The following is a 25557-nucleotide window of genomic DNA, read 5'->3' on the forward strand; positions in this document are numbered from 1 at the left end:
GCTGTTTCTCACCTGTGCCCAACGTGGTTCCTTAACTCCTGCACTCCAGACAAGGTGTACAGGCAGTGCAGACCAAATCTATCATTTGGGGATGGAATGCATTTTATGCATAGAATGGAATATTAGCCTGCTACTCCCTGTGTTTAATATTGATTTTTAGTTCCAGTTGACAGTGTAGTTTTCAGTCATGTCTGCCTTGGCCCTGCTGACCAGCTCCACACTCCTAAAGGTTTATTACACTGAGATGAGCAGGACATCACACATCAGGGCAGGCAAGGAAGAGACTAGAAGTATTAAAAATCCCACCAGAAACAAAGGAGAAAGAGGAAATCTAAATTTCTGGCATGTTTTAAGACCCTTTCATCCTACTATTTGAAACAACTGGTATGTTGCATTATACCTGATGAATTTACTTCATATTGTCACAGATCCTTTCTAAAGCCAGCCAAAGTCATGGCCCTCAGTCCAGCTAAGAACTATCACTGGTGAACAGGAGAGTTTTCCTTCAGGATGATACATATGTGAAGAATCCTTAAGACCCAAAGGAGTTGGATGTGCTTTGACTGAAGGAATGAAGTCTCTTCTCTCTGGAAAAAAGCAGGCCCAGGGGCAGCCTCATCACAGCACTACTTACAGGGCAGCTACAAAGAGGATGGAGGCTCTCACTTCACCAGAAGCCACAGCAAGAAGACAAGGGGTAAGCTGTACAAGTTGCACTGGCAGAGGTTTCATCTCAATGCAAGAAAGAATTTTTTACAGTGAGGTCTGTAATTCACTGCACAACCTCCCCAGGGATGTGGGAGAGCCCCCATCACTGAAGGTTTTCAAGGTGCAATTGGATAGGGAGCTGGGTACCCTCATCTGGTGTCTCCCATGAAAGGCTGGGCCAGACAATCTTCCAAGGTCCCTTCCAGCCTGGGCTGTTTCATGAGTCTGTGGCTCTAACTAGTCACAAGCTTGTTTCCGGTTTTATGGGAAGCTTTTCCACACACCAAACTGCAAGTAATTAAAAAAAACTGCCTCAAAAGGATGCAAGAGCTCAATAAAACCCACTGAATCTGTTGCTATTATCAGAATTCTTTGCTTCCCTTCTCCATGACACATTGCTCAGATTTTACTGACCTGTGCAAGTAACAGTTTTTCATTCTTCCCTTCATAACTTCCATTTTATTCCTCCACTCACATCTTCACACACAACATAAGCCCTTCCTCCTGTGTTAGCCAATCTTTGGCAGTATTTTCCTTCCCAAAATGTCTGCTGCAATCAAAATTATTGGCTGTGCCACTCTGCTGGTGCTGAGGAGAACCTCTGGATAAATCCAAAGAAAGGAGAAGGTCTGCATAAAAAGACAACCTGCTTTACAAAGATCAGGTTCTCATCCAGGTTCCACAACCAAGCTACAAACTGGGATGGAATGGTAAGAAGTAACACAACTGCAATACCCATTTCTGAGGAGGGGCAGACTGAAGCACAAAGCTCCTGCTCAGGGCTCACAGAGGAGCTCAGGCACATGCCAGGGATGAAGTCTGGGAGCACAGACAGACCAGAAAACACTGCCAGGATTTCAGTGGGATTGGGTGGCCAGTTCCAATAGAGGATCCAGTCACACACCTGGGATCCCAGTTACAGATCCTGTGTCCTCCACAGCAGAACCTACAGCTGAAGAGATGCTGGGGGTCACTCACCTTCCAAGGCTGTTCCCTCTTGGGTTTTCTCACGGGTTTCCCATTTGCAAATCTTTGTAGCCAGGGACCCTCTGAGCTATTCACACTACCCATGGTTGGATTAGTCTGGGAAAAACAGTAACACTGTCAAAACCATGTCAAACTATTGTACAAACAGCAAAAACTAAATTTTCTTACAATTCCTACTAATCAATGAAACAGATCTCTCTAAAGGACTTCTAGCTGCTGATACCTGAGCATTTTCCTGTCTCAGCAGGTAAAACAGAGAGATGGAGTATCAGGTTCACAGTCAAATGCTGCCTCTGGTGACTGTCTTTCCCCATCTCCACACACCACGGACAGTACTTTTTGTTTCAAAGAACAGTAATTGACAAATTATTTGAAAATGCCTGTCTGCATTGGAAACATTTCAGAATCATCAAATTTCACCTCCAGACTATTACTTCTTTCCTTTGTGCCTTTTTCAATCACATAAAAGTCCCTTTCAAGTAAATGGCACATCCCACTCCAGGGATGGCTACACTTGTATGTGCATTAGGATATCTGGCTTGATTTATAACAAGAGACAGTGGAACCACAGAGCCAAAATTCCCTTTACAGGACCCTCCATTTAAACCCCGGTTTATTTCAGATTCACTGGAGACACACTGCGTCCTGGAAACAATGGATTCACATGACTTAGGTAAAGAATGGAACAAAAGAAAAGCTTATTTCTGCATAGATACTAACCCCAAGTCTTCAGACAGATCTTTCAGTTATTAAAAAAAAAATAAATCTGATATTCAATTATTTTCTGCAATATCTAGTTTAAGAATCTAGGTATCTATAGAAGATAACATTTCTTTGTAGAAGATAACACTTAAGTTTCTTCTCTCCTATCCAGCACTTTAGTGACAATATCTGACTCCAAACTTACCTCTCTGGAGTGCAGATTCAAATTTCTTACCATCAGTTCAAGGTAAAACCTGTAATCTACATATTTATTTGTTTCATTTCATATTCCCTGATCTTGTGCACTGACAAAAAACATCTGCTGGGATATTCCTGAATCCTCACAGCACATGATACAGATTTGGCATCAGACAAATCCACCACACCTTCCTGTGAGCAATATATCCCTCCTGCATGTACAGGTGCCACAGGCTCCTCTGTCATGCCACCAATTACAGATTTCCTTCAACTCTTATACACTTTTGTTCTTCTGAAACAGGGATGCTGTAAATCCCTGGACAAGCTTGAGGAAAACATATATTTTAATATTTCTAAGCTTGTAAAACAAGTAAAACCCCAACAAAAACCCCCTTCTATTTTTAGTAGCTGGCTTTAAGACTCCATCCACCTCACAAAGAAACACTGAGCACAAAGCAGAGGTGTTTGACCTCCTCTGAGATTTTTTTCTCCCCTGGGTGCCCCAGAGCAAACAAAAAATCTGCCTCTTCAGCAATCTGCCTTCAGGAACCCACAAGTGGTAAAGACTCTAGCTGCAGATTCCTCATCACCATCTTCACAACTCAAGCTGCTACTGAATCTTAATCCTTTCTTTTTCTGCCTTTTTTTTTTTTTTTGGATTCTTGCTAGGAGATGCCAACCCTCCTCTCTGCAAAGGCAGGGCTCACTGATATGAGACAGCAGCTGTTTTGCAGGTCTTGAAACTACAGGTTTAATCAAAGGCTTAGACTGAAATAGAGTAAAGGATTTCCAGAATCTGAGTGGATAAAACAAGTATTTAGCCAGTCTAGCAGTTGCAGTCTGCAGATGCCAAATCCCATGAGCAGGTTGCCTGTTCTGTATTAGGGAATTTGTTTCACTGTACCAGAGCCATGGAAGTGTCCAAGACCAGGCTGGATGGGGCTTGGAGCAACCTGGTCTAGGGGAAGGTGTCCTCGTCCATGGCAGGGAGTTGGAACAAGATGATTTTTAAGGTCCCTTCCAATCCAAACCACTCTGTGATGATTAAACCTGAGAATAACAATGCCTAAAAATCCTTGCTAGATAAACATGCTTGCTTCTGTGCTGTCAGCAGTGTAGCTCTGTATCACTAAGTTTTTAAAGACAGCTTTCTTCTCTTCTTTCCTCAGTAAAACAAGGTTCTTCCCCAAACACCCACCTGCTAAAAGTCACACTTTCTGTGCCCAAACACGAGGCTCTGCAGCAGCTTTGACGAAACGCATTTTATTCACTCTGTAAGAAATAAAAGCAGTCTCACACGTGCCTCGGTCCTCTCAAAATCCCGTTCAGCCATGTAGGCTCACGTGTCACTGCACGGATTCACCCTGCACAAGCACAGCGGGCTGCCTTGACTGGTGCCTCGGTCCCCTCTCATTGCCTCAGGTGCAGGGACAGAGAAAGGTCAGAGAACCAGTCTCCAGTGCGAACAGCGCAGCTCTGTGAACAGAACCTTGTACGCTGCGAATGCTGAGCTAACAGGTAACGCGTCTGTGCCCGGAGGGCCCTGGCCTGGCCCTGCACTTGGGAGGCAGCGATGACATAAGGGCCGGCAAAAGGAAAGGCCGAGCTCCCTCTGGTCCCGGCTTGCCCCGCACTCTGCCCCGTCCTGAGGCGGGTCCCGCAGGCCCCAAAGAGAAGGTGAGCAGCAAAGATGCACACCCGCCACCCCCGTGCCGGCGTCGCTCACTGGGGATGGCGAACACAGCCCCAGGGGCGGCGGGGCAGGGCTCAAACAGAAGCCAAAGCCACACCGCGCTGGCCCGCCCCGCTGAGGGGAAATGGCGCCTCAGCGCGGGTGGGCTGTGCCTCACAGCAATCGCAACGCCCCTCCATGACCTTCCGCCAAAAAGAATATTCCCTCACCCATCACCCACAGCCTCTCGGGATGAAGAGATGCCGCCAGTGACACAGGGACACCACAGGGACACGGAAACCCGTGGGGACAACGTTATGGCAATCCTGATCTGGCCCCTAAGATAGACGGGGCGGAGGCACGGCCGGATCCCTCCGCGCCCGGCCGCGCAGCGTCCCGCACTGCCACGGCAACCCCAACGCGCGCGCTCCCGTTGCCAGGGCTTTCCACCAATCAGAGAGGGAGCGCGCGGTGAGCGAGCCAATCAGGAGCGAGGACGGCTCCGCCAAGCCGAGCCGAGCCGGGACCGAGCCGAGCCGAGTGTAGTCGAGCGGAGCCGAACAGGGCCGAGCCGAGCCGAGCCGGCGCAGTCGTGCTCCGTGGGTTATTGCCCAAAGTTCATTAAATCGTATTACAAGATTTCACACATCCCCCTGCAGTGCTGACCATGACACTAAATTTGAAACTGTACTGAGCCAGAAATACCATCAGATGAGAGAAATGTCAGGGATTTTTTCCCCAGCGGTGCTGCGCTGACACACAGGTCTCACAATAACTGTGTGCCGCGTAGACGGGGTGTTTCCTCGAGCCCTTTACACTTCGTTTTGCAAAACGTATTGTTATGATTGATTTGTCAGGGCCCCAGGCAAGACGAGAGCCTTGTGCCCAGCAGCCTGCCAGTGTCCGGAATGGGGATCCCCCTGCACAGCCCGCTGTGCCCGAGGTGCGTTCATTAAACTGCCCAGGCACTTGGAACAGCACCCAAACTCAAATCCCTTATATCAGTCTGGAAAGAAGGACCCCGTCCTGGATCCCTCAGGCTCTTAGTCTCTGTGTCACTAATTCTGTCATTTTTATCCACTGCCATTGTCTGCCAGCACTCTTGAAGGACCCAGGCTGAGCAGTTTAAGGAGTAGCTCACTTTATTAACAAATACACTGATCACAGAAGACTGTCACAGAGTCGGGGCAGAGATTGTCACTGACCGTGTACTGACTGCAAGGACAAGTCTGAAGTGACACACAGGCTTTGATGACCAGTGCAAGCTTGAGATCATCAACATGCACAGAGTAGGAACAGGTGTGCCCATGGGGGAAAAGCCAGGGAAAACCCATCAACCAAACGTTATGTGGAGCCTGTCCTAAGTTATCCCTCTCTTAACTCACCGTAACACTATTTCTTTACACTTAGGTGAAGCTTGAGTGACTCTAGTCAAACATACTTTTGTTCTCGATTGGTGTAACATTCCCTCACTTTGCTCTCAAAGATATAGTTAATACAACTGAGAGCGCGTGCTCAGGGAGGGGTGGTCACACTTTGGAGGTGGGTAACTTTGGGATGGAGGTGTGTGACTTCATTACAATGAGAGTATAAAGACTGGGGTTCATCTGAGGAGAGCGATTTCCCCACAGTTGCTGATTCAGGACCAGGACATCTCCTCTATCCTGTGCCTGGCGGCTGCTGTGCAGTTTGTCAGCTGTGAGGTACCACCGAGTTCCCATTCCTGCGGGGATCACAGCAGAGCCTGGCCATGGGCTCTCTGTCCAGCTCCACCTTTTGTTTCATCCCTCCTTGGCATCTGCTTCAGCCTGCAGGGAGTGTTGCAAGGGGAGCTATCATGGAATGAATTCTGTGCTTGCCAACCTCCTGGGATTAGCATTCCCTCCTGGAAATAGCAACGCATTTTACCCTAAAATTTCCTAATGCTACAGCTTCTGTTGGAATGTGACTAAAACTTTAGCCTCAATATTCTTCTCCAGATGTTTCTTATTTCCTCACTTAATCAACCCCATGACTGTAGTCACTTAAGCTTACCAATATCCAAATGCAGTTCAAGAGTGTTTCTTGCATTTGTATTTCATAGATTATCTGATGTTTGTGGGAGTGGCAATAGGCTAATTGCCTCATAATAATACAACTTTTAACATATAATACTTTTATCAAGACAAAAAAGAAAAGTGATTAATACCAATAAAACAAATTCCTGTAGCAATTGGTGATCATCTAAAGAGGGTATCCCATCACCAGTGTTCTGCATCTTTCTTGACTGGATCCAAAATGTGATGTATTTTTTCCACATTGTGATGGATAAGGACCAGAGTCCTTTGTCCATTTTCTTGAGCTTGTTTCAGCAATTGCTTTAAGTCTTCATGTAGCAGTTTCCTGCTCGAGGTGAGATTTGTTCCAATAGGGGTGGGCAGCAGCATTTAGGTGAATCAGCATTACCTTGAATCAGCATTTAGTTAAACTACAACAACTGGTAAGATGTGACAGGAGCTGGGTAAATAAAACCATGTCCCATAATTTCAATGAACTTACAAATCACAATTTGAGTGATTACTTGTATCTACATTAACATTATCGACGAGTTATCATGGAATCACAAAGACTTCTCATGCTTCGGTCCCCAATATGTACAATTAACAATGCCTCTTTTAACAATGTCTCTTTTTTCCAAATCTGCCACCACCCTATCAGAGGGTATTGCTTTACATTAGTAACTTGGGAAGAATGCAGTTGTGTTGATAATTATCTTTCAGAGTCTGACTTGCCCCACATTCTTTCAGATTCTGTTTGTATCCCTGGCAAACCAGAGCCTGTCACTGTGAAACTCTATGAAGTTCCATCCAAGAGTTTCCAGGTTCATCTGGAAGGTAAATCAAATGCTAAAAGCAGAAGCACTTCAGCCTTAGTTAACCATATTGCCCCCAGAGGCCAGATGGAGGCTTTTGCTGTGGAACATTCCTTTTTTATTCTGTCAATTGATGTAAATTTAATTTTATGGCAACTGGGTATCATTCTAAAAAATATTTGCCATTTTCTTTGCAATCACTAACACTTGAGCCCCTGCAAAAATTAATAGGGCTGATTTCCTCCAGGTATGTGTATGTTAAGCAGACTTATGCACCTAAAAACAACACAGATTTTTCAAGCCCCTCCTGAATTTCACGTGGAGGAAAATGTATTTTCCAATATAAAAGGGAAGGGGAATGATAATTTATACATTTATCTTTTTACAGAACAGAATGAAAATGAACCAACTTCAGACTTTTGTCAGCATAAAAAGCATGTGGAAAATGCAGTTATCATTGGTATAAAGACAAGTCTGCATTGACCTTTGCCTTTAATGTGAGAGATCAAGAGCTTCCTGGGAAGTGACAGCAGAGGGGAAAACTTTGTGAACCCAGAGCACAAAGCAGCAATAACGGCAGGGAGCACAGTGCTCTACTAAATCCACTTCTTCTCTCAGCTCAGAGCCCAGTGTCAGGGAACAGCCCAGCTGACTTGCAAGATGATTGCTAATTTCACATCTTGGATTTTTGGAACAAAGATGATGAGAGTGGCATTTTGAAGGGGTCCCTTTTAACCACTTTGTGCTCAGTGATCCTGACAGTAAAGCAGATGGATGTAGATCCATTCTCTGGCCTTGAGACCTGCTGGAATGGAATGTGCTGTGCCTATGCTATAACCCTAAATGTGGCTGAACCTGGATGCCTGTTGGGAGCACAGATCTAGATTAATACCAGGAGTTGATATAGAAATACTTTCTCCCTAATTCTGCAGAAACAATGCAGTGAAACCACCTGTAGCTGCCAAGTTGCTACCACTGATAAAGCACATGAAAGAAGGCCATTCTTCTATCCAATGACAGCTCTGTCTGTGCCCAGAATCACTGAATCATTGAATGATTTTGGGCTGGAAAAGACCTAAAGATCATCAAGTCCAGCCATTAACCCCGCACTGCCAAGCCCACCACTAAACCATGTCCCTCAGTGCCACATTCACATCTTCAGGGATGGTGACTCCACCACTGCCCTGGGCAGCCTGTTCCAGTGTTTCACAAACCTTTTGGTGAAGAAATTGTCCATAATATCCAATCTGAACCTCTGCTTACGCAACTTGAGGTCATCTCATCTTGTTCTATCACTTGTAACTTTTGAGAGAAGAGCCCAACCCTCACTAGGCGTCACCCTCCTGTCAGCTGTACAGAGAGAGAAGGTTCCCCCTGAGCATCCTTTTCTCCAGGCTGAGCCCCCCCGGCTCCCTCAGCTGCTCCTCCTCAGACTTGTGCTCCAGACCCTTCCCCAGCTCCGTGCCCTTCTCTGGACACACTCCAGCCCTTCAATGTCCTTCCTGAGCTGAGGGGCCCAGAACTGGACACAGCCCTCGAGGTGACCTCAGCAGTGCCCAGCACAGGGGACAGTCACTGCCCTGGCCCTGCTGCCACACCATGGCTGCTACAGGCCGGGTGTCACTGGTCACCTTGGCCACCTGGGCACAGCTGGCTCGTGTTCAGCGCTGTCACCAGCACCCCCAGGTCCTTTTTCACTGGGCAGTTTTCCAGCCACTCTGCCCCCAGCCTGTGGCACTGCAGGGATTGTTGTGACCCAGGTGCCAAAAAGACCCAGTACTTTGGCTTTGTTGAAACTCAAACAACTGACCTTGGCCCATGGATCCAGCCTGTCTAGAGCCTTCCCACTCTCCAGCACATCAACACTCCAGCCCAAACTGGTGCTGTCTGAGAATCTCCTGAGAGTGGACTTGGTCCCCTCTTCCAAACCATCAATAAAGACATTAAACACAGCTGGCCCCAATCCCAAGCCTCGGAGAATGAGATTTATTAAATCTAATAGCAAGGCCTTCCCCTATAAGCTAACTTCAGACTAGCTCTATCTTATTATTTTCAGCAGGACACAGAACGGGAGCAGGTGCAAAAGGTTCCATTGTGTTATTTAGCCCCAAGTCTGCCTGGCTCACTCAGTACTGAATTCAGGAGCCACGTCATATTTGATGTGAGCTTTTTTTTTTTTTTTCCTGCTATGGGAGGAAGGCAGAAAGTGTATAGCTGAAAGATTGCAAAAAATGCCAACACTTCCAAAATCCTGTAACAATATCCACACATTATTTGTTCTTGCAAATAGTAACATTGTTCATAACTGGCCACTGTTCCTAGCAAAGACTAATGCTAAAGTTTTCCTGAGCCAGATTTGCAGTAGTTATTCTTTGGAGTTTACTCTTGCTGTCCTGGATGATTTCTTTGTGGGGGAAAAAAAAAAACAAAACCCACCCCAAAACAAACCTTTTGATTGCATGTTACAAGAGACTTCTGAAAATTATTTAAAGCACTGCTCAGTGTTTATTCTTCACAGCAGATAATACCTCACAAATATAAGTATTTTTAATTTTCAGATGGAAACAGCACTGTCATGTTGAGTGCAGTACAGTGTGAGGGGGATTTGAACTTGAAAAAAGTATCTCCATTACAGCAATTCTGTATGTGACTTTTATAATCATTGGGGTTTTTTTAGTTTATGTTCTAGTGTTATTATAGCAGACTACTTTAGAGAGAAAGGTAGCTGAATCAACAGAAAACTTGGACTTCATCAACCTCGAGAGTGCTCATTAGGAAATGAAGTATAGAAGTTCGAAACTTTAAACAAGAAACTGCTGCTTTAAAACATTCCAGCTGCTGAGCACCCTTCTGTCTTTTCAAGAACACTTGTGGGTTTGCTGCTCATAAAAGTACTACCCTATGCATCTGCCCTCTAAGTTCCTTAACTGAATGGAAAGTGGTGTCTTCAGTATTTGCTCTAAGATGCTCTGCTTTGTCTTTCTAATGCTGTATTTTAGCCTGTTTCCAGATAACATAGTTATTAATCTCACTAAGCAAAGCAAGTTCTCTAATGGCATTACAGCTATGCAGGGGGCCACAGACCCAAGGGACAAAGGAAATGCTACATTAACACATTTTCAGACTGTCCTTTACATCCCTGAATAATAAAATATATTTTTATCATGTGAATTTGCATTGTCAATGCCTGCATTAGAAAGTTATTTTAAACTGTAGTGGATTGCAAAGTTCTCTGGGGACAGTGGAGGAGGGACAACGTCAGCGTTGGCACTGAATCACACTGTGTGTACTATAGAACAGACTTCATGATCTTTTCATCTTCAGAAACACATCAATTATTAGCTCCTCAAGTCAGGTGAGAACAAAGAATTTTTAACTATACGTGATTCTAAATTTGTTCATTTTTAAAGAGGAGTTTAAGAGCCTGAATCCAAAAATCTCATTATTACATGGAAAAAAAAATCCGCAGAAAAATCCCACACATATGAGTTACCATTTTTAAATAGTCTGAAGTGTCAGTTTTATTCCCCGACAGCTCAAACACTCAAGAGCTGATGACTAGGACACAGAGAAAAGCGTGATCTGATCCTTCTGCAAAGCTCAAGGAGATATCATCAGACTTTTAGAACAGCACTGATTCTGATTCCAAAGCATCAGGGAGAAACACTCAGGTTTAAGGACGTGAACCAGCGAGCTCTGAACGCTGCTGCTCCCCAGGAACAGAGCCCTGGGCAGCCTCCCCAGCGCCTTTCTGGCACCAGGGCTGGCACAGCTCCCACACCCCCAGTGCCGGGGCAGGAAACCCGAGCCAGAGACCCTCAGAATCCCGAAATCCCAGGGCTTGCTCAGCTGCAGTACAACCATCACACACACACTGGCACGGGCAGAGGGCCACCCTCCCCCGTGTGCTGGGGCAGCGGCCAAGCGGGAAAACACATTTCCGTGCCAACCCCGGGAATAATCCAGGTGGTTCGCAGAAATAATGGCGAGCTGCGCTAATATTTCTGACTCCTCATATCTGTCTCTCCAAGGCAGAACAACCTCGCCTCGTTCCTCCCCTTGACCTGCAGGGGAGTAGCCGAGTGCGAGGGCAGAGCTGGGAGAGGAGGAACTGGGATGGGACTCTGCTCCCGAGGACAGGCTGGGCTTGTTCCGGGGCACGGACTGTCCCTCCTTTACAGGAGAAAGGTGAGCTCGGGAGTGTGCTCGGGAGCCACGCAGCTTCTGAACACTGGCGTTTTCAGCCACTGCTGGCAGAATTGAGAGCCCGACATGGTTGGAAACTTGTATCTCAGTTCCTGTGGCTTCGTGTGCATTTGAGAGCAATGTAAATATTCAGATCTTCTTAGCTTTTTGGGTGGGTTTGGTTTTGGGGTTTTTTTGTTTGTTTGTTTGTTTTTTGTTTTGTTATTGTTGGTTTTGTTTGCTTATTTGTAGTTTTTTTGGGGGGAGTTGTTTTTGTTTTTTGTTTTTTTTACATTTTTGTGGGGCTGCTTCTAGCAACAAAGACAATAATTTATTAAAAAGCAGGTTAATGAACCCTGATGAAAGAGGGACAAAAGCTTCTTTCACATCTTATTTTTAACTGACTAAATCTGGACCCAGTGAAGACAGCAGAAACAATTGTTACGAGGTGGCATCAGGTGGGATTCCCATTGAATTGTTTTGCTGATACAGGCAAATTTTGTGGGATTGGATTAAATGGTTTAAAACAACGAATAGACAGCCAGCCTCCGAAAGGAAAGCCTTTAAATTGCATTTTATACAAATAATTGAAAGTGCTTATTCACCATAAAGTAGCCATAGAGCACCACCCTGTGGGGATTGACATCCCTGGGGTTTCAAACTGTTTATCATTCAGCATTTGCAGTCTTGCCACAAATAATCAGGTATGCCCTTAGCTTTTCCTGTGCAGAAATCAGTGATTTTTACTGAGGGCAGGGTGGTCTGTCACACAGTGCTGGTAACTTGAAGAGGCTCTGGCCTGCAGCTCATCCTGTGCTGCGCTCAGGAAGTAACACAGTTGTTCCCGTTGTGATTGCCTCTCCTTCTCATCTCGTTCTCCTCAGCACCCAGGGAGCAGACAGAAGACTGTTCCACATTTGATTTTACCAGGCAGTTGGAGGTTTGACAGCTCAGCCCATCTCAACAGCTGCTGGTGCCAAAAGGATTCCAGGAACAGCATCTGAGGAGGTACCTGAAAGACTCCTGCAGCAGAGAGATCCTGTACCACAGCAAATCAGGCACACGGGAATCACCTCCTGAGGCAAGATAAATAAACAGGAATCTTGACAGCCATTTGTTACCTTTCATTACTGAGATTTTTCCACTGCATGTTAAGCGTGTCTGCATTCAGGCAATGTCTTTTCAGTTTATTTTTTTTGTTTTTGTTTTGTTTTAGAGAAAATGTTTGCAGCATATTTTGATCGCCCAGGAGGCCCAGAAAATCTCTGTATGAAAGAAGTGATGAAACCAGATCCAGGAGAAGGAGAAGTTCTTGTGAAGGTCTCTGCCAGTGCTCTGAATAGGGCCGATTTACTCCAGGTACGTGTATGTTAAGCAGATTTATGCATCTAAAAACAACAAAGATTTTTTCATGCCCCTCTGTGAAGTCTTGACAGATCCGGTGAGCTCAAAGAGTTTGAACCTGGTGAACATTTGCATGGGAGAGTTCATAGGGCTGAAAGAAGAGATGTTTGTTGATTCAGCAGATAAATGTGTTTATCTGAGTTAGTGCAGTGCTGGGCTGGCATGGAAAGGCAGGTGCCTTTCAACAAAACATGTAAAACCAAAGCGCTGGTCTTGCTACATCTTAGACCCTTTTCTAGGCACTTGAGATGAAAAGGAAACATCCCAATGGCACAGTTCCAGTGGAAGAAAATTCATTCAAATTCACATTCAAATTATTAGTTTGAGCTGCAAGCCATGCTCTAACCTCCACAGCAGGGATTACTCTGGACAAAGGGGACTCACGAGTATTTCAATTTATTCTTATTTTAAGAATAAAACTTTGGAAGAATAATACTTAGGAAGTCTTTGCAGAGGTTAGAAGATCCTCAAATTACTGCAACATATGCACTGGGCAAAATCAGGATTAAACAAATAGGAATTTAGGCTGGAGAAGTGTGAATGAAATATTGCAGGTCATTACATTTGCTGATGTTTGGCTTTTCCTTCCTTGCCTTGTCTCTCTTTTTTTATTTTATTTTAGAGGCGAGGGAAGTACCCTCCCCCCAAAGGAGCAAGTGATATTTTGGGGCTGGAGGCAGCGGGGAGCGTGGCTGGGCTGGGTCCCAGCTGCTCAGGCCGGTGGAAGGTCGGCGATGCAGTGATGGCTCTGCTCTCCGGGGGAGGCCAGGCACAATTCGTGACAGTGCCCGAAGGCCTCCTGATGCCAATTCCCAAAGACATGACTTTTATTCAGGCTGCAGCCATCCCTGAAGCCTGGCTAACAGCATTTCAGCTGCTCCATTTTGTAGGTGAGAGGTGCATTCGCCCATTTATCCCACCAAAACAGCTCATCTTCTTTTTTGTTACAAAATCCTCTCCTTGATGCCTCCATTTGAATGTTGTTTGCCTTCAAAGAACCTTTTCTCTGTCACTTTGTTCTTGTGGGTTGGAATCCAAAATGCCAGACACAAATCCTTGAATCTTGACCACCTCTCCCCAGTGCCAAACTACCCTGCTGATTACATATTTACAAGGAAGGATACAGAAAGATGGTCAGATTTCTTTTCATCTGTATTTCTCACTGAATGGTTTGGGTTGAAAATTATTTTAAAGATCATCTAGTTCCACTCCCCTGCCATGGACAGGGACACCTTCCATTATGACTAAACCCTGAAATTATTCTCATGTTTCCCACACACCTGGAAACACATCTTATTTCTAAGGATCTGGCTTCACTGCATGCATGACCATATCAAGAACTTTATCACTAATTGCTTGTGGATCAACAGTAGACAACATCTTGCACCTTGTTTAACAGAGATATTATTTGTAGGTAAAATCCACTCTGAGCTGATTTGAAATAGACAGAAGCCCACACTCTTAATTTTAAAAATATGCTGCCAAGGTAATAAACAGTAGCACTTGCCAGGGTTTTCCCTGGGTGAGAAATACCCGTTTCCTACACTCTTCAGGAGCAGCATCTAAAAGATCCAATAAGGAACAGAAATTCCAAACATAATTTCCCTGCAGACTTGCTTCAATCAGTGTTGCTTCCTGGGGATCAGTGGGAGGCTACGTGGTGCCTCACTTTCAGGAGCAATTGGTGACACACAAATGAATGCAACCAATAGATGGTAAAATGATTGGTAGGAGTGGCCTTTAATGCTACCCAGCATTTCTGGTGTTTCTCCATTGCTGAGTGCCTGATTTCTCAGTATGAATATCCTCCAAGTGTGTTTTCTACTGATGGTATAAAAGGCTGTGACTGCACTCACTTAAGCATCTTGGTCACAGATGCCCAGAACTGCACATGGCCAAGACAAAGTCCTTCCACTGAGGCTGGTAAAATGATGTCAGAACACTGCAACCTGTGCTACTTTCGGACTTCTCTCTTTTATGAAGACTATGAAGATGCCCAATTGTCCAAAGTCCAATCAAGGGCATCTCTTTCACCTTCCTCTTCGATATCTTCCAGCCTGTTCATGTTTTATTCCAAAGGTAATGCCCAAAGGGTGACCACTTTCTTTATGCTCTCCTCCAGGAAAAGTACAGGAGGGTGAGAGAGTGCTGATCCACGCTGGAGCCAGTGGGGTTGGCATGGCAGCCATCCAGCTGGTGAGACTGGCAAAGGCTATTCCCATTGTGACAGCAGGAACTCAGGAGAAACTGGAAGCAACAGCAAGTGCTGGAGCAGCTGCAGGGTTCAACTACAAGAATGAAGACTTCAGTGAAAAGGTTTTGGAGTTCACCCAAGGTAAAAATCTCCCTGTGAAAGTGCGAATGCACCTCCCAACATGTGGACACACACTCAGTTTAAGCTGTCACTTGGTGAGGGAGCAGACAGTAAGCACAACCTGATATCCTGTTCAGCCCAGAATGGGCCTTTCCTTAGTTTAATTGTGCTGTTTTCTGCATGGGCTCTCTAAACCTCTTTTCATTTAGGGCATAAATATTGTGCCTTGTTATTGCTGCCTACCCAAGGAACTGTGGGAACAAATCCTGGCATTTTGGTTTGAATCATCACAGAAGGACAGCATGGCCTGGATTGAAAGGGTCTTTAAAGATCATCCCATTCCAACCCTCTGCCACGGGCAGGGACACCTTCCACTAGACCAGCTTGCTCTGAGCCCCATCCAACCTGGCCTTGAATATTTTTAGGGATGGGGCAGCCACAGCTTCTCTGGGCAGCCTGTGCCAGTGCCTCACCCCACTTAATTCTTTAACTGTTAGAAAAATGTAGCTTTTTTTGGCATTTGGAGTGGTTTATGCATGAGACTGCTTATGGGTAACTGATGATTCCTTTTTTGTGCCTGATTCTGTAATTCCTTACAAATCACTTGCCAATTCCTAGTTTCAGTAGAAGGATTTAAATAAGAATTACAGGGTTGATCCTGTACCTATGAATAACAAGGTTTTAGTCTTGCTTGAAATTTTCTTACCCTTAATGCAGCTTGACATCATTGCTGAAATCTCTTCTGTTTCTGCTTGAGGTTCTGGAGCAGATATTATTTTAGATTGTGTTGGGGCCTCATACTGGGAGAAGAATCTCAACTGTCTAAGTACTGATGGCCGGTGGATTATCTATGGACTGCTCAGTGGAGGTGAAGTCCATGGGGATTTGCTGGCAAGGCTGCTTTCCAAAAGAGCCAGCATCCACACCAGCCTCTTACGGTCCCGAGACAAGGAGGCAAGTACTGGCTATAAGCAGTGTATGCAGTTTGATCTTAAAATTTATGATAGTTTTGAGGGCTTTCTTTTAAAACCAATGTTAAACACATTCTTGCAAAAAGGCTTCACCTTGAACTGTTACTACATGCTTTGGAAAATGTCACAAAATTAAGTTACAATGGCTTTTTTAAAATTTTTATCAAATTTCTCCCTGAATGAGAGGAATGACACCCAGAACTTCTTAATGTGCTTCATGAGTACCATAGATATTTAGATATTTGACCCTAGAAGAAATAAAACTCCAGTGATCAGGCAACTTGATCAAGTCTGAAGAGGGAAAAAAAAAATCTCTATTAGGTCAATTCAAAGTAGAAACCCAGGCCATTTCGATGCCCAGTTACCAAAGAAAACTCATTTTATGTGGAATATTTGCAGATATGACAGTAAAAGACCCGCAGTGCAGAGCCCTAAGGGGGATTCTGTGCATGGTTTAAGACAATATTTTACTTACAAGAACTTCATCAGTTTGATTCAAATGGTTCTGCACTGTGCTCACACCACTTGCTTTGGAGAATTTCATTCAATTAAGACATAATAAATCTAAAAGCTTTCTTTTTGTTTGCAATTTAGACCTGTCAGGTGTTTTTATCTCCGTTTCACTGTGAGAGTGTCAGGATGTCCTTGAGGGCTGTGTGCACTTCACACGCCGTGCTATGAGACACCTCGGGGAGTGAAAGGACTGGAAATAACCTGGCAGGTGTTTTTTTCCCCAGTACAAGGAGCGGCTGGTGAGAGCCTTCACGGAGGAGGTGCTGCCCCATTTTTCCGGAGAGGCTTCCCCGCGTCTCCAGCCCCTCGTGGACAGCGTTTACCCCCTGCACGCCATCGCTGAGGCGCACAGGACTATGGAGGAGAACAAGAACACCGGCAAAATCGTCATTGAAATTCCCGTTTGCTTCAAGAAAGGGCCGCTGCAGTAGCTGCTCTGGGACAGTCACTGCGGGGCGGCCATCCTGCCGCTTCTGCGCCACACCGGGACCGATTCGTGTGGGTGGGGAGGAAGAGGCACGGACAAGGAGGAAAGGTTTATTAAATAGGTTTGTGTCGCAGCTCTGGCAGCGGATCGAACGTGTGGGGCCGGCGCTGAAGGGCGGGGGGCGGGGCCACAATGGGGGCGGGGCTAACACCGGGGCGGGGTCGGCACTGAAGGGCGGGGGCGGAGCCGCATTGGGGCGGGGTTTAATATCGGGGCGGGGCCAAAGGCGGGGCCGGAGGGCGGGGCGGGGCCACAGTGGGGGCGGGGCTTAGCACCGGGGCGGGGCCAAAGGCGGGGCCGGGGCTGAAGAGGCGGGGCGGGATCGAGGTCACGTGGGGCAGGCAGGCCAGGTTCTGGCGCTGCTGCTTCCCGCGCGGTGCACGCCGGGATAGATCCGGTTCCGGGAGGGGAGTGCGCGGTGCCTGCTGGGATAGGTCCGGAATTCCCGCCCAGCGCTCCCGGCCCCCGCCGCTGTCTCCGCTCCAGCCTCCTTCCCCGCCGGTGTTTCTGTCCCAGGCCGCGGCCCCCACTCTCCGCCCGCCGACATGGCGATGCAAGCAGCCAAACGAGCCAACGTGAGTGCGCTGTCCTGTCCCGTCCCTGCCCAGCTGGGCTCCGGCTTCGTCCCGCTCCAGGCACCGCGCTGCTCTGACGGGAACGCGGCAGGGGGGTGGAATTGCGTCATGTTTAAGGTCCCTTCCAGCCCCAGCCATTCCGTGGTTCAGTGATTCCATGATTTAGCCCGTAGGCTGCTGGATTTAAGGTTTGCTGTGCGTTCCTTGGGTCTAACACACCGGCTGTCCTTCCCCCACCAGATCCGGCTCCCTCCGGAGGTCAACCGGATCCTGTACATCAGGAACCTGCCGTACAAAATCACGGCCGAGGAGATGTACGACATTTTTGGGAAGTACGGGCCCATCCGGCAGATCAGAGTGTGAGTATTTCTAGTTTCATTGGACCGTGAAGGGTTTCACCTGCTCCAGTGCCAGCTGTGTTCCACAGCTGGAAAGGTTCAATGCCTGGAGCAGCGCCCCGAGTGCCAGAGTGGGATGTGACGATGGTCTTAACACGTGAATTTGTTAGAAAATGATTCTGCTGGGAGGTGCAGAGAATGAGCTTAAATTTGAAGTGAACTTGGGGAAGTTGATAAAATAAGAGAGACTTGTTTGCTTAAGTAAGTTTCAAATACAGCAGATGACTTGGGGTAAAAATAGGAAAGGCAGAAGCTGAGCACAACCAGTTTTCCTGTTTTCTAAGCATCCAGTAACTAACCAGTGGGAAAACAGGGATGTTGTTATTGCTGGATCAGTTTGCTAGAAACAAATACCAGCAGCAGCCCCTTGTGTGCCAGAGACAGGGTGTCCTCGGGCTGTGTCTGAGTGGTGGTGATGATGTGACTGTGCCTTTGGTTCTAAAATGCATGGGGATTGTACAGCAACAGTCTGTACAACTCTGACATTCTTCTCCTGGTTAGTTCAAATACTGAGGGCCTGAGCTTTGGTCATTATTAGGAGGGTTTGTGTTCAAGGGACCTTAAAGACCATTTGATTCCAACCCCCTGCAGTGGGCAGGGACACCTTCCACCTGACCAGGTTGCTCTGAGCCCCATCCAGCCTGGCCTTGAGCACTTCCAGGGATGAGGATCCACAGCTTTTCTGGGTAACTTGTTTGACTGATTGTTGTGTAAAGTGAGTCTTACAGAGTTTCCCTCTGTAAGCAAAGGACACCAAGGGGACACGTGCTGCTGGTGCCATGCTGGGATGTGACACCAGACAGACCCTTCTCAAGCAAGGAAGGGCAGTGCTTGTGACTGGAGAAGTGGCTGAGGAAACAAGGGGCAGTGTAAACGCTGCCTGGCTAATTAGGTGGATTTCTTGCTAATGAGCATAAAGGAGAGCCAGTACTTAAGTTTTCTGAAAACATGTTGTGGGCTGGAACAGCATGATAGTGGGATACAGAATTAGGACATATCAGGGGCTTTCCACTGGAGTGATGCACTGGTGTGTGCATCCAGCAGTTTGTTCAGAACTGCTAATTCATGTAATTTCCCACAGAAATCCCAACATCAGTGCCAAGGCATAACGAGTAAGCCCCTTTGTAAAGGCTTTTGTGCTTTGTGCAGTGTTTATCCCATTCTCCTCCTCTTTTGCACAGATCCCAGTGTGGATTTGTGTGATCCAGTTTGTCCTCAGGAGTTCTCAGAAGCACCTTAGAGACAGTTGTGATTGTGAAGTCTCTATTGCCATCTTAGTCGAGACCTTTGGGATCTGTAAACTCTGCAGCCCCTCTGGGCTCATTATTGTTATGTGTCCAGAGCTGTGTCCCATCCCTCAGGTTAAGGACATGGAATTGGTGCTCCCTTGGGTGCTGGCTGTGCCTCAGCAGTGGGCTTGCACCAGTGGGAGTGTTCTGCCTCTTAAATTGACTTTGTAAGATGCCAGGAGCCCTGTCCTATCCTAGGGACATACCTGACCCAGACAGCCACTAACTGACAGCCAAGTCTTGTAATATTAAATAAAAGCTCATTGCTGTAATAAAGATTTAAATTCTTTCCAGACACAACATGGCAGCCCTGACAAAAGGTTCAACAACCCAGTTGTTGTAGAGAGGTGCATTTCCCTTATGGAGCAAAACACAGCACATCTTCCTGTTGTCTGGCTCTGAACTGTTTAGTGTGGAAACCAGGGATGTAGTTTAATACCTAGAAAAAATAACATTGTTTTTTAGTGAAGTCACATTAGTTCATCTACTCTCAGTCACTGCAAAATAAAGGAATTATTTCTCATTCATTTTATTTGACCTTGATTGTGCCCTTGCTCTGCAGTGGAAACACCCCTGAGACCAGAGGAACAGCCTACGTGGTGTATGAGGACATCTTTGATGCCAAGAACGCCTGTGACCACCTCTCAGGGTTCAACGTGTGCAACAGATACCTCGTGGTGCTGTACTACAATGCAAACAGGGTACGTGCACCTGGGCTGGGGGAGTCACCTCTGAGCAGAGATGTCACAAAAAAACAACCCCAGCATCAGTTTGTAAAGATAGTTGCTTGGGTATTTTTAAGAAATAAAATCCAAAATGTTAGAGGGAGTGAATGGGATATGTGGTCAGAGTTTTGTATTTTTTTGTGACTTGTGTGCAAAAAAAAAAAGGTACCTTTGGACAAAGGGTGTGAAAAACATGTTTGTGGGGAGAGTACTCCGGAGGAGAGGGTGCAGAGGCCCCTCAATTGCACAGCGGCAGGCAGCAGGAGGTGAGATCTTTTTTACGGGTAAAAAGTCTCCAGTTCTCCATGTCCTCTGTGTCACTGACAGCATCCAGGGCCCTGGGACATTCTCTGAGGACAGGAATCAAACAATGCTCTCTGTGTGTGTGTTGGTAGTGGAGTTCACAGTGATGCTTGTTGCACATACTGGGAAATAACTTCATAAGATGAGAGGCTTCTTTCATCTTCTTGCATCTTTTATTTTCCTAATTACAGGCATTCCAAAAGATGGACACAAAGAAGAAAGAAGAACAGCTCAAGCTTCTCAAGGAAAAATATGGAATTAACACAGACCCACCAAAATAAACTGATCTTTTTTGGAAAACTTTTGTTTTCAAGCCCTGCCGGCAAGTTCTTGGCCTAAACACAGGAATTCTTAACAAAGTATAATTTTTTTCCTCATATAAATTTGATAAGCTGCAATATTTATATCTTCAGATTAGATAAATAAATGTAGAACACAGGGAGATCTGCTTTGAGATTCAATCCCCCAAGGTGACACGGCTTCTCTATGCTGAGGGTGACCTGCTAAAGGCTGCACTGACCTGTTTCTAGCAGGAGCTTTCAAGAAGGGACTGAGCAGGTTCTGTGTTTGACTGGACAAAGCAAGCCCAAGCCCACGTTTGTAACAAAGTTTCTTTCACAAACTGTAGAAGATGAACGGCTTTTAGAAGGATCCAGCTGGTAAGGGGACTCCAGTCACAGTACCTTGTTCTGAGTGATGGAGCCAGCTCTGATCAGCTGCAGTGAAACAACCCAGCTCTTACACTGCAAAAAAATAAAAGTGCTTGGGGGCCTTGTTGTGTGTCCCAGGTTTGGACTGAGGATTTGGTGTGAGGAACACATGACCAAAATGAGACAGTAGATTAAGGTCTTAGTTTTGATACCTGTAGTGTGATTGTTTTCTACTTTGCATAGTTGAACTGTAACACATTTTCTGTACATACATTTTTAGGTGTAGCATCTGGTGGAGAAAAATTTACATTTTTTGGGCTCTTTTTTTCTGTACTCATGTCCTGTGTATAAAAATAAGTGTGATGCAGAGTGTGTGTAATCAGTATCTTTTGGAGGTGGGAAAGAAACCTCTGCTTGTGTTCTGAACCAGCTGGAAGTTGTGTGAATGTGGGTAGTATCCTGCCTTGGGAGGATTTATTTGCATGGTTGTGATATTCCCTGACTAGACAGCTTCCAGCCAGTGCAGAATCAGGGCAGATAACAATACACTTGGCCTGGGGTTTGTAATTCAGTTTTGTTTTTCAGTGCATTGTACTGTCATAGAGGAATGCTTTCATTTTCTGAAGTCTAATTATTGTTGGAATCTGTTCACTTCAGGAACAATGCTGTGTCCATTCAGTGAAAAAAATAAATGTCTGCATATTTTGCTTTTTTTTCATCAAGGCTGGCTTGATGCTGTGCTCCTCCTGCATGTAACCTGTGCTGTTAGGAGTCATCATCACCTGAGCAGGAGCTGTAGCACCTCCATCTCCATCAGGGGTACAGGGATGTCCATGTGTGACAGGAGCGTGCCCAGCTGTGGGAACAGTGCCCACATCTCACCTGGAGGAGATCCCTGGCAGCTGCAAGGGGCTCACAGCAGTACTCACTTTTACTAGCTGAAATGAAAATCTAAACACTTGTCATTTTGCAGTGAATGGTTCGATTTTCTTCATTCCTCAGAGAAACTCTTAAAAATTAATACATCAGATGCTACAAAGAAAAGTTCAGTAATGGCTCATGAAGAGTGAGCTCCAAGCTAGCTCTGGGGGAAAGCAGCCCTGCATCCATCCCTTAAAACTGGTGCTGTTTTTGCAGCAAGAAGCCTTGCAGGCAGCAGTAACCCTGGCTAAGGTCAGGAACAGGCACCGGGACACTTTGGAGCCCAAGCTGGGTTAGGTGAGCATTCCCTCCATGGCCAGCCTGGCTTCCAGGTCCTGCCCATCAGATTGACACAAACAGAGTTCCCAGGCAAGAACCAGATTGCACTAAAAATGTGTAAATTGATGAAATACTGAGAGATTTGCTTCTGTGTGAGCATCCATGGCTTTTCAAGGACTACAAACTGCTCTGCCCCCATCTATATATGTATCTTTTATATATATAAATCCATGTATTTATATGTGCCATGTATATACGTACACACCCGTGTACCAAACACCACCTGAAACTGAAATAATTTCCACCAACTGCTGGGCATGGAGAAGGCTCCTTGCTGAAAGGGGAACTAGAGATGCTTGTTGCCATGCTGGATTTATGGTTCTAATAAATAATGAACACTGATAATAAATACCAGACTGCCAATAACAGTGCTGCATGCTGCCAGCCTTGTTTTAAATCATATGCAAATACCACATTGCTTCTGTCAATAGCAGAGAGCATGGTGCTTGCACTGCAGTGTCTGTTTTGATGAGGATTTGATGCTGTTTGAAAAACATACATAAAAAGCCATTCTTTAGGGTAATAAGATTAATAAAAATTCCTTCAATGAATCCTCAAGATCAGCAGCTTTTGATTTTTCTGAGAGCTCAGCTGCCGTCTTTCATTAAATATTCCATTTCATAGTTTTTCTTCCAGTGCCTGTTCAGGGCTTTCAATGTCCCTGAACATGTAAAATGAAATAATAATTTGTACCTGCAAGACAGGGGGAATGGAAATGGAATGCCCAGAGGACTGTTTTGATGAGATCTACTCAAGATTTTGTTTGAATTGTAATATCAAAGAACAGGGAAATGAGTTCAGCTCATGAATGGCAGAGGGGCAGCAAATAAGCAGATGTTACCAGCCTCGCACTCTGCATCTGTGCTGGTTTTGTGTGTGCTCACTTCACGTTTAATTTTTCAGGAAGTAGGGCATGAAATTAAGACTGGAAGGTCATTTTTTTCCCCATTGAATCTGTTTAGAAATTAGTAACAAGAGTATATCTGATTACACAGGCAATGACAGTAAATTTTTTCCAATCCATTATATAGAGGTAATAATTTTATGTACCATGTTGATCGATGATACAATTAAATAAATTAACACATTTGCAGTCGAATAAAGAGCCGAAGATTACATTCCCTTGAAGACTTAATTTCCTTAAGTATCACAAAGCACAATTAGTTTTCCTTTCAGATTTTTTTTCTTTTTAATGAAATTGGCCTGAAAAATGTAATAATCCCTGTTTCCAACCAAGATCTCCACAGAGAGGAGGCATGAGGGAGAGCTCCATCAAGCAGCTGTAATAAGGATTTTAGGGAGTGGGTGATGGCTGGTGTGTGCTGGGAGGGCAGGAGGGAAGAGCACATGGCAGCGCTGCAGATAGAGGTGATAAGATCAAGTAGGATCAGCTCTGGAGCCCAGCAGGAACGTGGTTTCCCTGGGGAGAAACCCACAGGAGCAGATGGGCAGAGCCATGCCCTGCCTGTTGTCTCAGGTGCTGCAGAAGCTCCCAAACAGCAAGGCCAGGAGGGGATGGAGGGAGCACGGGGATATTCCAGGGTCACTCACACAGTATTTGGAATTGCTGTTGGGCCATTCAGGAAAGGCCCAAAGCAGGCACTGGTTTCTGGTGAGATCCCACCTGCAGTGCTGCCTCCAGCTCTGGGGTGCCCAGCACAGGGAGGACATGGACCTGTTAGAGCAAGTCCAGAGGTGGGACATCAGGATGATCAGAGGAATGGAGCGCTTCTCCCATGAGGAAAAGCTGGGAGAATTGGGATTGTTCAGCCTGGGAAAGAAAAGCTTTGGGATGACCTAACTGTGGCCTTCCAGTACCTGAAGGGAGATGACAAGAAAGATGCAAGGAGACTATTTACAAGGACATGAAGTGACAGGACAAGGGGGGAATGGCTTCAAACTACCAGAAAGCAGGGCTAGATCACAGATTAGGAATAAAACCTTTACTGTGAGGGGTGGTGAGACACTGGTGTAGGTTCCCCACAGAGGCTGTGGATGCTCCATCCCTGGGAGTGTTCAAGGCCAGGCTGGATGGAGCTTTGAACAACCTGGTTTAATGGAAGGTGTCCCAGTCCATGCCAGGAGGTTGGAAATAAATTATCTTTAAGGTCCCTTCTAACCCAAACCATTCTGTGATTCTATCACACTTTGGGTAGGTTTTTTTGGTTGGTTTTTTTTGGTGATTGATTTTTTTAAAATTTGTTTGTTTGGGGGTTTTGTTTTTGTTTTTGAATAAGCAATTAACTTAAATTGGGCCATTGATAGGAACAGCTTTGACCAATGTGCTGAATCAAACTGTGTTTGACAGGCACAACAGAGCCACACCACCTTTAACCAAGACTTAGGGAGGTGCAGTCTGTGACCCAGTGGTGAAAGGAAGGCCAGGGCTGTGGCAAAGGAGAGCAGGACCTTTTCAAATTATTTGGGAAAGCTGGTGGTCATCAGATCCTGAGAGATTCAATAACCAATTTTTAACAGCGTGCCCTAAATTAAAGAACTGTTAGTGTAACCCAGCTGCTGCAGTGACCAGAGATTTCCACCAAGAAAAGGGTTTTGAAAATCCCTTCATTTCTTTATGGAAAGCAAAGTGAGAAAAACATTTACTCCACTCAGTGTATAAAAATCTGTAAGATATGGATTTATGGGTTTATTAAGTAACAAGCTGAAATAAATGCAGCTCTGTGGGTAAAATGAACATTTGGAGAGAGAAGACAATGAGCCATGGTCCCTGGACAGATCACCAGTCTTACTTCTCTGTGCTCATTCCCTCTCCCAGCTCCAGGAGGTGTCACCTGGGGCCACCTCTATAGCTTTTCTGTCTGACTGCTCATGCTGGGAATGTTCTCCTTACATAGATATAGAAACAGCACAACTGTGTCAAGTATTACCATCAAAACATCCATTAGTAGAAAACCATGCAAATAGTTTATAGTCAAGTTAAATACAAGTAACATCATGACCCAGTGATGCCCTAATTTTCTACGGCAAAGAGGAAAACTGAGCCTAATGGAAAGAAATCAGATAAGGCACAGAGAAAGCTTTGCTGATCAGGTCCTGCTTCCAAATCCAGGTAAGTAACAGCCAACACATCTTCCTGTCTCCAGAGGAGAAATCAGCATTTCATGAATTCATATAATCAGCAAATTAAATAAATACTGCTGAGTGTCAAGTGCCAGAGGCCCAGTGCACATGGTCACTTTGCAGGCTTTGTAAAAAGCAGCAGCTGATGCAGCCTTTCAATGGTCACATCATCCCACAGTTCAAATTTCTTTTGAAAGGTGGATGCACATAATCCTGCTCTTTTCTAGCCTTGCTCAGTTCCAGTAGAAAATATTACACTAGTTTTACTGCTGTAAAGGCACAGA

At 45.6% G+C, this 25557-nt stretch overlaps 2 protein-coding genes across 2 annotated transcripts; both read left to right on the forward strand.

Annotated features, from left to right (window-relative positions):
* Window positions 1–12501: 12501 nt before the first annotated feature.
* On the forward strand, window positions 12502–17058 carry TP53I3 (tumor protein p53 inducible protein 3). The gene is made up of 5 exons (XM_066314296.1): window positions 12502–12662; window positions 13330–13597; window positions 14830–15042; window positions 15779–15975; window positions 16730–17058. The coding sequence occupies exons 1-5, from the start codon at window positions 12525–12527 to the stop codon at window positions 16934–16936; spliced, it is 1023 nt and encodes a 340-aa protein (XP_066170393.1). The 5' UTR covers window positions 12502–12524; the 3' UTR covers window positions 16937–17058.
* A 267-nt stretch (window positions 17059–17325) lies between these two features.
* Window positions 17326–21648, forward strand: SF3B6 (splicing factor 3b subunit 6). Its single transcript, XM_066314705.1, has 4 exons — window positions 17326–17567; window positions 17808–17926; window positions 19817–19955; window positions 20474–21648. Exons 1-4 carry the CDS (start codon window positions 17538–17540, stop codon window positions 20561–20563), a joined length of 378 nt encoding a protein of 125 aa, XP_066170802.1. The 5' UTR covers window positions 17326–17537; the 3' UTR covers window positions 20564–21648.
* Window positions 21649–25557: the final 3909 nt, after the last annotated feature.

Source organism: Sylvia atricapilla, chromosome 3 (genome assembly GCF_009819655.1).
Source record: "Sylvia atricapilla isolate bSylAtr1 chromosome 3, bSylAtr1.pri, whole genome shotgun sequence".
Classification (NCBI taxonomy): domain Eukaryota; kingdom Metazoa; phylum Chordata; class Aves; order Passeriformes; family Sylviidae; genus Sylvia; species Sylvia atricapilla.